General features: G+C 44.0%; 1 protein-coding gene across 6 annotated transcripts in view; it reads right to left on the bottom strand.

Moving 5' to 3' along the window:
• The window catches only part of LOC129673853 (myomegalin-like), a 186,673-nt gene that overhangs the window by 143,893 nt on the left and 29,295 nt on the right, over positions 1-13,485 (bottom strand). For all 6 annotated transcript variants that reach the window (XM_055603703.1, XM_055603690.1, XM_055603691.1 and 3 more), the window contains exon 2: positions 2,092-2,147. In XM_055603703.1, coding sequence (XP_055459678.1) covers positions 2,092-2,147 — 56 coding nt within the window. The remainder of the gene's footprint in view (positions 1-2,091; positions 2,148-13,485) is intronic.

Raw genomic sequence — 13,485 nt, 5'->3', positions numbered from 1 at the left:
GAACAGGGACCAAAGAAGCACTGATGTGTTCCCAACACCTTCCTAGAATTTTTTCATTTAAATTCATGTGAGTTTAAGGGAAAAGGAGCTTTGAAGAAAAAGTAAAGGTGAGTCCACAAAGTTTACTCTTCTGGCACAGAGAGAGACAGAGACAGAGACAGAGACAGAGAGACAGAGGGAGACAGAGAATCTCAATCAAGTATACCAGGTGATCCTCTGTCACTTTCTTTGTTTGGCTTTGTTCTGAAAACTTCTCCCCCTGACCTCAGTAGAGCACTCAGGCCAGTCTCTGCAAGAAACTGGGGAGAATAAGGAGAAACGGCTGCAGATAGCCACTAGGAAGGGGTTCTGATGGAAGCAAATAAATTTGTAAAAAGAATATTGCATTACTCTGGGACAAAGGAAAGCACCATGTAAGAGAGAAGAGAGGTGAGGCTGGGGAGGGGGACAAGGAAAAGAACAGCAGATGATGAAGAGGAAGGTGAGGCGGCAAAACTCAACAGAGGGTCTCCAGCACTGGTGTTGGCTTTTGTTGGTTTTGCCCCCAAAGGGTTTAACTTTCCATGTCATCACCGATTATAAAGACTAACAATTGGAAATGTAATTTGTTTTCAAACTGAACACTGGAAGTAGGAATTTTAGCTTTGTTAGATTAACACTGAGTTGCATGTATGCTCAGGTAGCCCTGTGCTTGATGCTCCTTGATGTTGCACACAGGGTTAAAGCAAAGACAATTCAAGCTAGTTTTACTGGTGAGGAAATTAGTTGTATCTAGAGATTGTCTCTGCTCTCCAGAGCTGGGATTCCAAGTGCACACACACCAGCAAGCGCTTTACCAACTGAGCACTCACCCAGCCACTTGGTTACCAAGCTTGGGGGACTCTGAAGTCTTCAATTTATTCAAATTAAGACCTGGTTTCCACCTAGAGCACATGAGCATTTATTTTAAAAAGATAAAACACTTGGCAAGTGAGTGAAATCCTCAGATTGGGGGCAAGACTGTGAGAAAAATGTGTCCCCGAAGAAATCCATCTCAAGCAGACTCCAAACATAGGCACGACATGCTCCCTCTTACCTGCAGACTCTAGAGTTTAACTTTTTTCTGTGTTTGTGAGTGTGAACATAGGTTACAAACTAGGAAAGAGACCGTGAGAGGGGGAAACCACCTTAGGGTGGGGAGGAGAGGAAAGGGGTAGTAGAGAATGTTTGCAGGAAAGTGAAATTGGAACCTCTAGGGCAAAGCGGCCAAGGGAGGAGATAAAGCAGAAGCCAAGGCTGCATTAAAATGCTGGCCTATAGCATATCACTTTGTATATATATTTAAAAAAAAATAAGAAAAGAGCCAGGCGGTGGCACACGGCTTTAATCCTAGCTCTAGGGAGACAGAGGCAGGCAAATCTTCGAGTTCAAGGCCAGCCTGGTCCACAGAACCAGTTCCAGGATAGACAGGAAGGAATACACGCAGAAATCCTGTCTTGAAGGAGAGAAAGAGAGAGAGAGAGAGAGAGAGAGAGAGAGAGAGGTGGCTGGTACATGTGCAGTAGTACGTGTGTTATAATTACGATGGCATTAACAGGAATAGTAAAAAAGCTTTAGCAATTGCGTATTTCTAGACAGGATTTTAATAATTTAATCTTATCTCTGAGAGTGACATCATTATCATACCTTTTTTAATGGGGTATCAGGGTGGAGATCTCATTATGATGGCATAATTTATTTTACTTGTTTGCAAGTGACTTTAATCTTGCAGTCCTAACCTCTTTAAAAGTATGAAGAATTCACAAAAGCATTATTATTATCAATTACAATGTATTCACTTTGTATCCCAGCTGTAGTCCCCTTCACAAAAGTATTTGTGTTATGATTGACTGCACTGTGCTACCTTCTAGCACATACAGTTACAGGCAGTATAAAATTCCCCACCGGGGAATGCCAACTAGGGAATTATATTCTACACTGATGTGTGCGAATTTGGAAATTCATAAAAAATTTGAGGAGACGCCCGTCATGAACTGGAAGGACTCCAAATCAAGGGAATGATAACTAGCAAGAAACAGGGATGTGAAAGGGTATGATCCATGGCATCCTTACCTGCTGCACCATTTGTTCTGGGTATCGTCTCTCCATCATCTTCTCCAAAATAACGTCTGAAAGAAAACATACATTAATTAATGTAATTAATGAGCTACACGTCACAGGGCTTCCATTACTGAGATATAAGACACCTGTGTGTCGTTCTTAGCCCATTTCTTCACTGGCGCTCACCAAACGCTTACCACACATGTCTCAGTGGCTACTGAGGTCAACGATGGCAAAAGCAGAGAATTTAACTGGTGTAAGTGCTTGGTGAAAGGGACCTTTAAAGCCAAATAAGGAGGGTAACGACCTCATGAAGAACAGGAGCAAAAGAATATTCTATCAGGAGCCAAAAGCAAGATCCTAGGCCAAGCTGCAACCAGACCAAGCTAAACCTTCTTAGAGAATAAAGAAAATAACAATAAAGGACCAAATACTTAGTTATTTTATTTAGTAATTGTTACGGGTGCCAAATGAGGCTACAGGAAGTGAGAGAGAAAAAAAAATAAAAAAGAATGATGTTCTAGTTTGCTTCTCTGCTGCTGTGATAGATAACATGACCAAAAGAAACCTGAGGGAAGAAAGCATTTCTGTCAGCTCACACTCCCAGGTAACAGTTTATCCCTGAGGAAATTCAGGAAGAAACTCAAGGAGGAAGTTAAGGCAGAAATCATGGAGGAAGGCTGCTGGCTGCACAGCTCCCTTTGCTCTGGCTTATGTTCAGCCAGTCTTCTTTTATAACTCAGAACCACTTGCCTGGGCGTGGAACTGCTCACAGCCGGCTGAACCCTCCCCACATTGATCAGCAACCAGGATGATTCCTCACAGCCATGGCCACAGGCCAATCTGATCTGAGCCTCTCTCTTCTGAGGTGTCCCTGGGTTGTGTCAAGTTGACAATGAAAACTAGCCAAGGGCATATGGGGGCATCCATATCTCAAGTAAGAAGGTGTGAGGGTTTTATAGGAAAAAGACAGTGGAAAGGGAAGCCAAAAACTTAATATTTAGAGAGCAGAATGGACACAAAGGGGGCTGGGAATGTAGCTGAGCTGGGAAAGCGTTTGCCTAGTGTGTATGAAACCCTGGATTTGCTCCCAGCACCCAAGAACAAAGCATGGTAGCTCCTGCCTGTAATCTCGGCATTTAGGATTGGCAGCGGGAGGATCAGAAGTACAAGGCTATCCACAAGTATATAGTAAGGTCTGGGCAAACCTGGGCTTTGTAAGCCCCTGCCCCAAATAAAGAAAATAAAAGGAAGGATTGACACAAAATTTGTTTGAAAAGCAAAGTCCATTCATGGAAACGTTAGCAATGGCATGATCCAGGAGCCCCAGCTTTATCTGCAAAGCACAGACAAGTGCTACCATCCTTTACACAGAGAGAGCAAAGATCACGGAGAACAGTCAACAAGTCCTTGCCAAACCCCTACAGGCTGTTAAGTGCTGGCTTTTGTTTGGGGTTTTGTTTGGATACTTTAAGCAGAACTGAAGATTTAGACCAGGGCCTCCTGCCTGTTTTGTGATTAAGCACTGAGCTATAACCCCCAGTACCCAAAGATCAAAGTTTTATTGAAGCTAAAGAAATAAAAAAAACATTATACTATAACAATAGACAATAAAATAATATAAAATACCAATAAAAAAGAAAGATTCGACAATAGATTTTCATTTTCAAAGATGATGGTTAGTCCAGTAGGGATAAAAATATTTTAGCCAGGCTCGGTGGTGCACACCTTTGATCCCAGCACTCAGGGAGGAAGAGGCAGGCGGATGGATCACCGTGAGTCAAGGCCAGCCTCGTGTACAAAGCAAGTCCAGGACAGTCAAGGCTACACAGAAAAACCCTGTCTTGAACTGCCCCCCAAAAGATTCATTTGCTTAGAGACATTCTTTACCAAATTGCTACAAATTGTAAATAGCCCCAGATAATAATGAAAAGCTTTCTTATAAACAAAACAGAAAAAAAAAAAAAAAGGATTTTTATATGGCGTTACCCCATCCCTTCCAGTGTTCTGGAAAAAACTTGGGCCTCACTCATACTATGCCAATAGACGACATATATGCAGGCCTCTTAGCAACATTACAACAAAAGTTGTACCAATGATGATGATGATGACCCAAGAGGCAGGGATGTAGATTGAGAACAGAGCTCTGATCTAGCATGAGTAGAGCCTAAGGTACTGTTTGAAACTTTCCAAATGTACCAGTGTTCAAAGAAGACAGAAGTATCTGTGAAGTTATAGGACTTACAGTGAGAGAAGACAAATAAAATGTATAAGAATACTTAGGGACAAGTTCTATGAAAGGTTAAGTATATAAACCGAGGACGTGACCACTCTGAGATATTGTTTAGGGGAAGGTTTTTATTGTAGACATTAGGGGGCGTACAGCCAGATGTACCTGGAAGAGTTCAGCACAGAAAGAAAAAAAAAAAAAAGGTAGCCTGAACATGGCTAGCAGACTCGGGAGAGAGGAAGACAAAGAGAGAAGAGGACCAAGAGAGCACATAACCAATTAACAGTAGGGCTGTAAGGGAATGAGAGACTGGGGAGCTCATGAGCTGGAGAAGTTTAGGGTAGGGGTCGTGGTAAGAAGATTTGAGAAGAGCCACAGATACTTGTGATGCTGAGAGAGCCTGGAGGCCAGCATCCACACTGGTATGCCAATAGGCACCACAGAAAGCCATTTGTCCCTTTTGACAGTGATATAAAGACATGGCTCCTTTGGTAGAGGAGAGTGAGAACGAAAAGGATGCCAGAATTTTGGGGAGTGGAGTTTTCTTTGGACCTGACAGTAAGGGCTGCATGTATAATCTGAGAAGAGGCTGCAATTTAGTAGAAAAGGCTGTTCTGTGGAGCAATGGGTGGCTGTGGAGGTATGTGAGAAGAGATTCCTTTAAACTGATAGCATCAAATGCAAAGGCCCTATGAGGGAGCAACTAGAATGCAGAATGGCAAGGAGGTCAGTGTGTTGAGCAGAGTGAGAACAAGGGTCACAGACCAGACAAAGCCTTTCAGGACATGGGAACACATTTCGCCACTGGGCTTTTGTGAATCAGATAGATGAATGGAATGGCTAATGGTTAAAAAAATGGCTGCTGGCTACTGCTTTCACAGTCTGGGTGGGCACACAAGTAAGGCAGCGACAGAGATGGCTGCAGTTATTCTGTAGAGATGCTTTGTTATTGGACTTATTTATCCTTTAAGCTTTTGGGTATCCCCTTGTGACCAAAAATAACTCTGCAAACAATGTCTTACAGGGCTTCTCATTTTAAAAGCCAGATATTAATCGTGGGGAGACAGAGGGGAATCTGGCATTTGTTTGGAAATTGATGTTTGCCTCGGGGATGGAGTTGCACAGATCTTCACTCTGTTAGCCAGATGGACATGAAAACATCGGACATGACACATTTGGAACACACACAATTGGAAGTTCTTTATTAACCAAGAGTAGAGCACTGGCTTCAGTCTTCCTGTCCCTCTCCTTTTCCTTTACCCTTATTAAATCCTCTCCCTGTGAGTGGGCCACACTGTGGAAGAGAGGAACACAGGTACCATTTATAGATTCCCTCCAGCGGAAGGGAAGCTGGGAAAAGATGTCAAAACCACTTAGGCGGAATAACGGCTCGGAGTATGTGTAAGGTGGACATTTATCGTTATCTGTCGCTGCTCACTGAGCATGCGTGCTCAGTCCAAAAAGGCGGCTGCCCATCTGCTTTCAGAAGCACAGTCGACCCTCGGGCCAAATCCCCCCATCTGCACCAGGGTGACCCACTTCTATGTTCCCTTGAAAAAAATGAAAGGTCTACCTCTTCACACACGGGGTAAACTTCCCCCCTTTAAATAGAGCAGACAAGTATTTTCCACCTGTCACAACCCTGCTCCTCCCTAGCTGGTCCTTCTCAGGCTCCTAAGGCTGCTGCACTGGGGCAGACAGAACACACACAAGGTTTTGCTTCTGCTTTAAGACACACACGAAATCTCTCAGCTCCAACTCGCAACTCATTAACTTGTGTGGAAAGCCACTGGCTTGCTTATCTATCACCTTTACCTCTTAAATAGTCACACAAGCAGAGCGTGCATTTTCATTTCCTCATATTAGTTACCGATTCTATTGTCACAGGTTAGATCTGGAAGGCCCTCCCCACAACAGCTCCAATGGGCAGTGGTACCAGAAAGTGACGTGACCCCAGGAGGTGAGACCTTGGGTAAGCAAGTAGGTCACTCAGCATAAATCTTGTCCCCATCCCTCCCTCCCTCACTCTTTGCTGCTTTTTGGCCAATAAGAGGAAGACGTTTTTTTCTCTCTCACACCCAGATTCAGTGACGTCCTGTCTCAGTAGAGGTCCACAGTGGAGCCAGTGACCATGGACTTAACCTCAGAATCAACTAACCCAGATAAACCTTCCCTCTTTTAGGTCGTTATTGTCTAGTACTTTGTCACAGCGATAGAACACTGACTAGTACAAAAGCTAACAACAAAACTCATGTCAATGCTTCTCAAGGATCTAAGGTACTTCCAGACATGATCTTGCTCAATCCCCCTTGCTCCGCAGCGTCCAGATCAGAGATCGAGGCAGGCTGCAACAAAGCCTTGGGTATCACGCCTCCCAAATGCCCCACCTTCCCCCACCCCACACGTGCACACTCAGCTTGCTGCCTGCCAGTGCGGATCAATAACTGGAGGGATGGAAAGGTCAGTTTAGATGGGACTAAGTTAAAAGGCATACTTGTAATCTCTCAGGAGAGTATTTAAAAATCACTTTAGCCCTATTAACAGCTCAAGTTCTCTCCCTTAATGCCAGACAGTAGGCACTTCCCCTGCTGGAAAAAGGTTGGGAAGGAACTGACGCCTCCCAAGGGAAGGAAGAAATCCACAGGGCAGAAACCCTGAGTGTATGTCTAGAGGATTGCCATTTGTGACATCTGATAAACCTAAGTGCAAGAAGAACTGAGGGAGAGCAGAGACAGACTCCAAGCCTGCACGCGCGCACACACACACACACACACACACACACACCCATAGATGTACACACAGATATGTTCTTCTGTTTTATCCAAGACTGAAAAAAAAATGTGTATCCTTTGCCCTAGTTTTTCAGATTGAACTGTTTTTATGCTTAAAACAAAAGCACAAGTCTGCAAGCTGATTCAGGTTCAGCTAGCCTGCTGTTCCCCAGGGCACTGATAGCTTCCCCACACGGAGAGCCATATATAATCATTTCCCTGAGAAACTTGGATCTTTTCAAAGGAAATTTGCTTCCCTGTGTAAGTGAGGAATAGCCCTCTCCTTTCTTTCCCCCTAACCTCATTACTCTGTTAGTAACAAGACAATTCCATGAAAATCATGTGTGCCGGTGCTCTTGCCAAGACAAGGCTCTGTTTAATTGAGAGTCTCCAGGCACAGCCCACGCAAAAGCTGTTCACTTGCTTGACTTCTCGCCATCTCACTTGAAGTCTTTTGATCAGCCCATACGCGACTGGTATGATATTAGACTCGAGCACACATCAATACTTCGTATTTCACGCCGCTGGCTTTTCCTGTGGTTTTCCAAGGTGACTCAGTTGGGGATTATCAGAATGTAACTGCTACTCTGAAAGCCATCCGCCACCCCCTGACACTCCAATGCTCTCAAGCTGACTGTGGTTTCTTTCCAGTCATTTTTGGGAAGTGGTCGCTTCACTTATGCTAAGGAATCTCCAAGACACTCAAGTGTGGTTTGCTTGAACACAGCTCCTGTGAAGATCCAATACGACGTTGGCTCACTAGTCTAGCCTCTCACGACACTGGGGAGCAAGGCTGAGGCCTCGGTGTCCTTCCTCCATCCCAAAGAGCATCCCACATTAGCATCTCGTGCTGTATTTCCTACAAGGCAGACACACCCTCCTTTGCGAACTGCGCACGTGGCACCATCATCCTCTAATGCCATTGGCTGAATTTTCAGAGTGGGAGGCGCCATGAACCAGTTGCTCCTGAGCTTCAATAACTTAATACCCGAGACCATTGCATCTTAGGACAAAGACCGTTTCCCAAACCATTTCGAAGGTGTTGACAAGCAGTCTAGGTTCCACCAGCTTCTTCTCTTCAGTCTTAAATGTTAGAATAATTAGCCCAGGGCTGTGTTTTCTTCTCATATGAGTAGAAAACTCCTCCAAACGTGGCAGTTTTCAGTTCTTCCCTGGGCCACTCGCTTGAAGGCAGTTCTAAGTATCGTACTAGGCCCCATTCCATCATTTGCCACTGCTGTGCTTAGCATCTCCAAACAGAAGGACAAAGACTAGCTTTTCTATCTTTCCACTTTGTTTCTATAAACAAACTTGAGAAGTAATACGTTTGAGCAGTGTGTACAGCAGAAACCTGGGACTTGATTGCTATTGCTATTTTTTTTTAATAGAAATTTTATGTGTGTGTGTTAGTGTATATGTGTATGTGTTCAGGCAAAAATGGCTTGTGCGCATATGTGAGCATGCATATAAAAAGCTCAACATCAGATGTTTTCTCTCTTTCTTTCCATTTTTTTGGGAGGGGAAGAAGGGGCAGCGTCTCTCACTGAAATTGAAGCATGCTGACTTGTTTCGCTATACTGCTTGGCTAGCAAGTCCCAGGAATCCTCCTGTCTCTGCCTCTCTAGCTGGAAGTACAAGTGCATGGCATGCCAGCACATCCAGCTTTTACAGGAGTGTTGGGGATCAGCCTGAGGCCCTCATGCTTGCACAGTGAGTGCTTTGTCAACGTTTCCATAGAAGCCAACCCCAGCCCTAGTGTTAAAGTGTCCAACTTTATAAACATTTATAGAGAAGCTCTTTTCATGCAAGGCACTGGTAATAAAAAAGAAATTATGGATCTTGTCATCCCATCATAGATTTCGGGACAGAAATCCCTTTGATGAGATGAGGCAGTAATATAGTCTTCACAGAGATGGAAGTCTAAGAAACCCACAGAATGAAGAGAACATTGGTTGAATCTAGGCCGTAAAGGACGGTAAGTACACAAGGCAACATGAGCAAAGTCTCAGGACGGGAAGAGGAAGGGTGTGCTCATTGTTTCTATTCCCCAGCCTAGTCATAAATGGCTCTCTAGGTCTCTTTCCCCATTCATGTGTTGCCTTTCCTTCTCCTCAAGCCTTTCTGCAAACTCTTGGTTCTCAGATGGGAACAGTAGTGAAAACCAAAGGTAGAAACCATCAGTCTCTCCTCACACACTATATCCTTACCTGACTACTTCAAGCATTATTATGCTTTGGATCTCAAAGGCTGGAGAAAGGCTAATATGCTAATTTAGTCTTGGTCACCAGCCCGTGGCACTGTTGGGAGGTGGTGAAACTCTGGGAGGTGTGGCCTGGTGGAAAGGAATAGATATATTGTGTGTGGGGTGCAGGTGGAGAAGGGTTCAGTTTTTTTTTTAACGGGCTGGCCACTGGGAGTTTAGGCATGATCCAGTGAGTATATGGGCAACACAAATTGGACTTTCTTCTTTTCTTTCTCCTGCTCCTCCTCTTCTTCCTTTTTTTTTGGGGGGGATCACAGGGCTGGGGGGTCATATCAGGGAGGATTGGGAATTGAGTATGATCAGAGCACATGAGATGAAATTCTCAAATAATCAATAAGAATATTATGTTGGAAAAATAAAAAGACCTCAGCTTTTTTTCTCTCTGTGCTTGTAAGCACCATACAGTGATTAGCTTTTCCCTACGTTATACACTCTTACCGTCACTACTGGCTTAAAGCCCCAAACAACCACAGAGCTACCGAGGCTGGAGCCAGCATAACCCTCCTCTTTTTAAAGGCTGCTTAGCTCAGATATGTTGTCACAACAATACGGAGTGACTAACACAGAAGACTCACGGAGGGTGTGGGGTCATTGACCTACAGCGTCTGATGACGCAGCTCAGAAGCCTCGGAGCAGTTCTCATGGGAGCTCAGCTCAGATCAGGAATGGAGTCGGCAAGGGGAGTGCTGAGGGAGTTCCAGGGGGAAATAAAGACATAATCGGGAATGAGAGGCCACCTCATGGTGTCCTGTCGAATAACACGCCCACGTTTCACCAAGGCCGAGACTCTGTGTGGGGCTGAGTTTAAAAGCTTCGTTTACTTGATGAGTAAATTTGGAGGCAGTGCAGCATTCCCGCTGTGGCATGGGTATTGCTGGCTGATTTTTTTCTCCCCAAGGTTTACAACATGAATTGGAACCAAAAACCAACTAAGAAAGATTTGAAATTTTTAGTTGTCCGGAGAAAGGACACAGTTAAACTTGTAAAGGGCTCCTGAAACTGTAAGTCATAATGAACCTTTCTAGCTTTGATGTTGATTTGTGTCCGGTATTTTTGTTTTAATGGTGGCATTTGCCACTATGAAGTAACTAAAATAAACTTTGAAAAATATTTTTTTTTCAAATGATTTCTTTGAGTAAGAACGGATCAGTGCATTAGATTTGTACTGCTGTAAAAATGCCTATAAATATAAACCAGAAAATATGACCCAGGGAAAGGCTGGAGGCTTGGGGGAGGCTTAGAAGCAAGCATGTAAGTGTTTTAGTCAATGGTCTATTGCTGTGAAGAGGCACCATGGCCACAGCGAACCTTATGAAGGAAAGTATTTAATTGGGGCTGGCTTACAGTTCAGAGGGTAAGCCCACTGTCATCATGGCGGAAAGCATGGAGGCATGCAGGCAGACGTGGTGCTGGAAAGTAGCTGCATCAGGATCCGCAGGCAGCAGGAAGAGAGAGAGACTAGCTAAAGCACATGACACCTCAAAGCCCACCCCTCTTCCTCCAACAAGACCTCACCTACTCCAACAAGGTCACCCTGGTGACGGCGCATTCAAATCTATGAGTCTGGGGGGGGGCATTCTTATTCAAACCACCACAGCAGATAAGTGCTCTCTCCTATTTTACCAGAAGATTCTTTTTATCAAAAGAAATAAGGAAGAAAGAAAGCAAACAAAAGAAAGAAAGAAACAGAGAGAGAGACAGAGAGAAATGTGGGGTTATTGTTGTTTAGGATTTTTTTTTTGGGGGGGGGTGAGGTTATTTTACTTTGAGACAGGATTTCTCTATGTAGTTCTGGCTGTCCTGGAGCTCACTGTGTAGATCAGGTTGGCCTCAAACTCACCTGCCTCTCTCCTGCGTTAGTGCTGGGATTAAAGGTGTGTACCACCACATTCAGCTTAGAAAATGTGTATTAACTTTCACTGTTCTTATTAATGAATGACATACATTAAAGATATCTCAATGGTTAGGCTCAGTGTGGGTTTTTAGACAGAGGCTTGTAGTATGACAAGAAATTTGCTGGTGTTTTCTGGTTACTGAGGTCTCTCTCCACAGTATTAGGCATCAAACCAAACATACATTCTGCCTTAATTTCCATGTTATTAAGATGCCTTAAGCCTCCTTTGAGGGGGATGGGAGGTGGCCCAGTGGTTAAGAGCAGTTGTTGCTCTTCCAGAGGACCTAGATTCGGTCCCAGAATCCACATGGTGGCTCACAATTATCTGTAACTCCAGTTCCAGGGGCCTGAAGCCCCCTTCTGAATCTCACGAGCACCAGTCATGAGTGCAAAACATTTATAAAATAAAATAATCTTAAAAAAAAAAAAAGACTCCTTTGATATGTCTTGCTAGATTCTGTCTGGTTCACGTGGAGAAGTTTTCCTAAAGGTTTTTTTTTTAATGTTTTTATTTATAACCACATTCAGTTCTGTCAAATACAATATGGTTAGAAGGGCCTGGGTTTGATTTTTTAACATACATTAGATTCTGGCCCTGACAATTTATAAATGACAGAATTTCACAGATAGTGGCAACTTGACAATAAAGACATCTACAGGTAATAGTTTTTGAATTGCCTGTGCGTACCTTTATAAAGCAACACACTTTCTTACACTGAAATGCTGTTTAATGGCCATGATAATTACTATGGGGAACCATCACACCCATCACAGTTTATGGCATGCCTTATCCTTCCCAGGCACCATTCAACCATACCCTGTAAATCAGGCAGCCTCACTCCAATTCCACAGGCCAGGAAGAGACCTGGAGAATCAGATGCTTTCAGCAACACCACACTGGAGCGCGAGCTTGAAAACTGAACCTTTACAAAACACCTAACATAAAAAGATTTATTTCATTTTCAATTACGTGCATACCCAGGCACCTCTGTGTGGGTTTGTGCACGTGAGCGTAGGTGCTCAGATTCTCCGGATCTAGAATTACACATGGTTGTGAGCCACCCGACACAGGGAACACAATTTCAATGTGGGTGCTCTGCAAGAACAGCAAGTGCTCTTAACCTCTGAGCAATTTCTCCAACCCCTCCACACCTTTTCCCTGTCCATATATACCCTATTTATATCCATGCACGAATGCTTCCTTTGTATCTGTCTTGAGTCCGGTAATATTGATCATGTGACACTAAGAAAAAGGCAATGTGAGCTACATGATGTGCCAAGAAGGTAAAATGAAGATTCAAAATAAGTCTGTTTCTTGGGATAACAATTTATCTATGAAAGACAGCCTACACTTGCGTGGGGTCCTAACAGATGACATTTTACGAAAAGTGAAAATCCTGAGGGAAAGTGTTGAGCATGATTTATACATGTCATCCTGAAAGGTGTCTCTAATCAAATTTCTCTAGAGTATTTACCTCTTCCCCAAGCTCCTAGATGATAGCACTGCGTCTCATCTCCTAGAGTCAAAAAGAACGAACTAAAAGGCATGCAAGACATTGGAAACATAGGCAATCAAAGTGGAGAGGCCATGTGGACATCATCTGAGACCACATCCCCTTTCAGTTGCCAAGACAGACAGCAAGTACATCTTCCTTGCTTCAAATGTTGCCAAATACTCTTGCCCCACAATTTGGCACAGGAATCACAAAAAGGCACATTCAAATGCAAATAGGGTAGACGTCACAGATGCAGAAAGCAGGACTATTGTAAGCTAAACACAGTGAGATCATCATTTTTCTCATCTCAAGACCCATCATTATAAGCTCTGCAAGCGAGGATGCTGAATTGGCAAAGCCCCTCAGAACCCGCAGTACATTATTCTGAGTGCCCCAGCCTGCTAAGCATGGACTGACTTGCACTGATGTGGAAGCCTCCACTTCTGCTGGGCACAGACTGCAGCTTCACCCTTCACTTCGTACGGTCTCTCCCTGGGGGTGCCCGTGGCCAAGTGCGTCCCCAGGAGGCAGTCTATGGGGCGCTCATCCTCAGCAGCTACAGTGAACTGCAAAGCTTCTGGGATCTTCCTATCTGTCTGACAGTCTGTCTGTTTGTCTGTCTCTCTCTCACACTCTTCTGTCTATCTCACCAAGCCTTCTCCCTCAAGGATACTATTTTTTCATGCTGCCACCTGTTGCAGTTCAGAGAAATGATTTAATACAGTAGAAGGTAAGGGCATTGCAGATGACTG

This window comes from Psammomys obesus, unplaced genomic scaffold, assembly GCF_907164565.1.
Source record: "Psammomys obesus unplaced genomic scaffold, mPsaObe1.curated_primary_1811, whole genome shotgun sequence".
NCBI lineage: Eukaryota > Metazoa > Chordata > Mammalia > Rodentia > Muridae > Psammomys > Psammomys obesus.
This window is presented reverse-complemented; position numbering and strand designations above follow the sequence as displayed.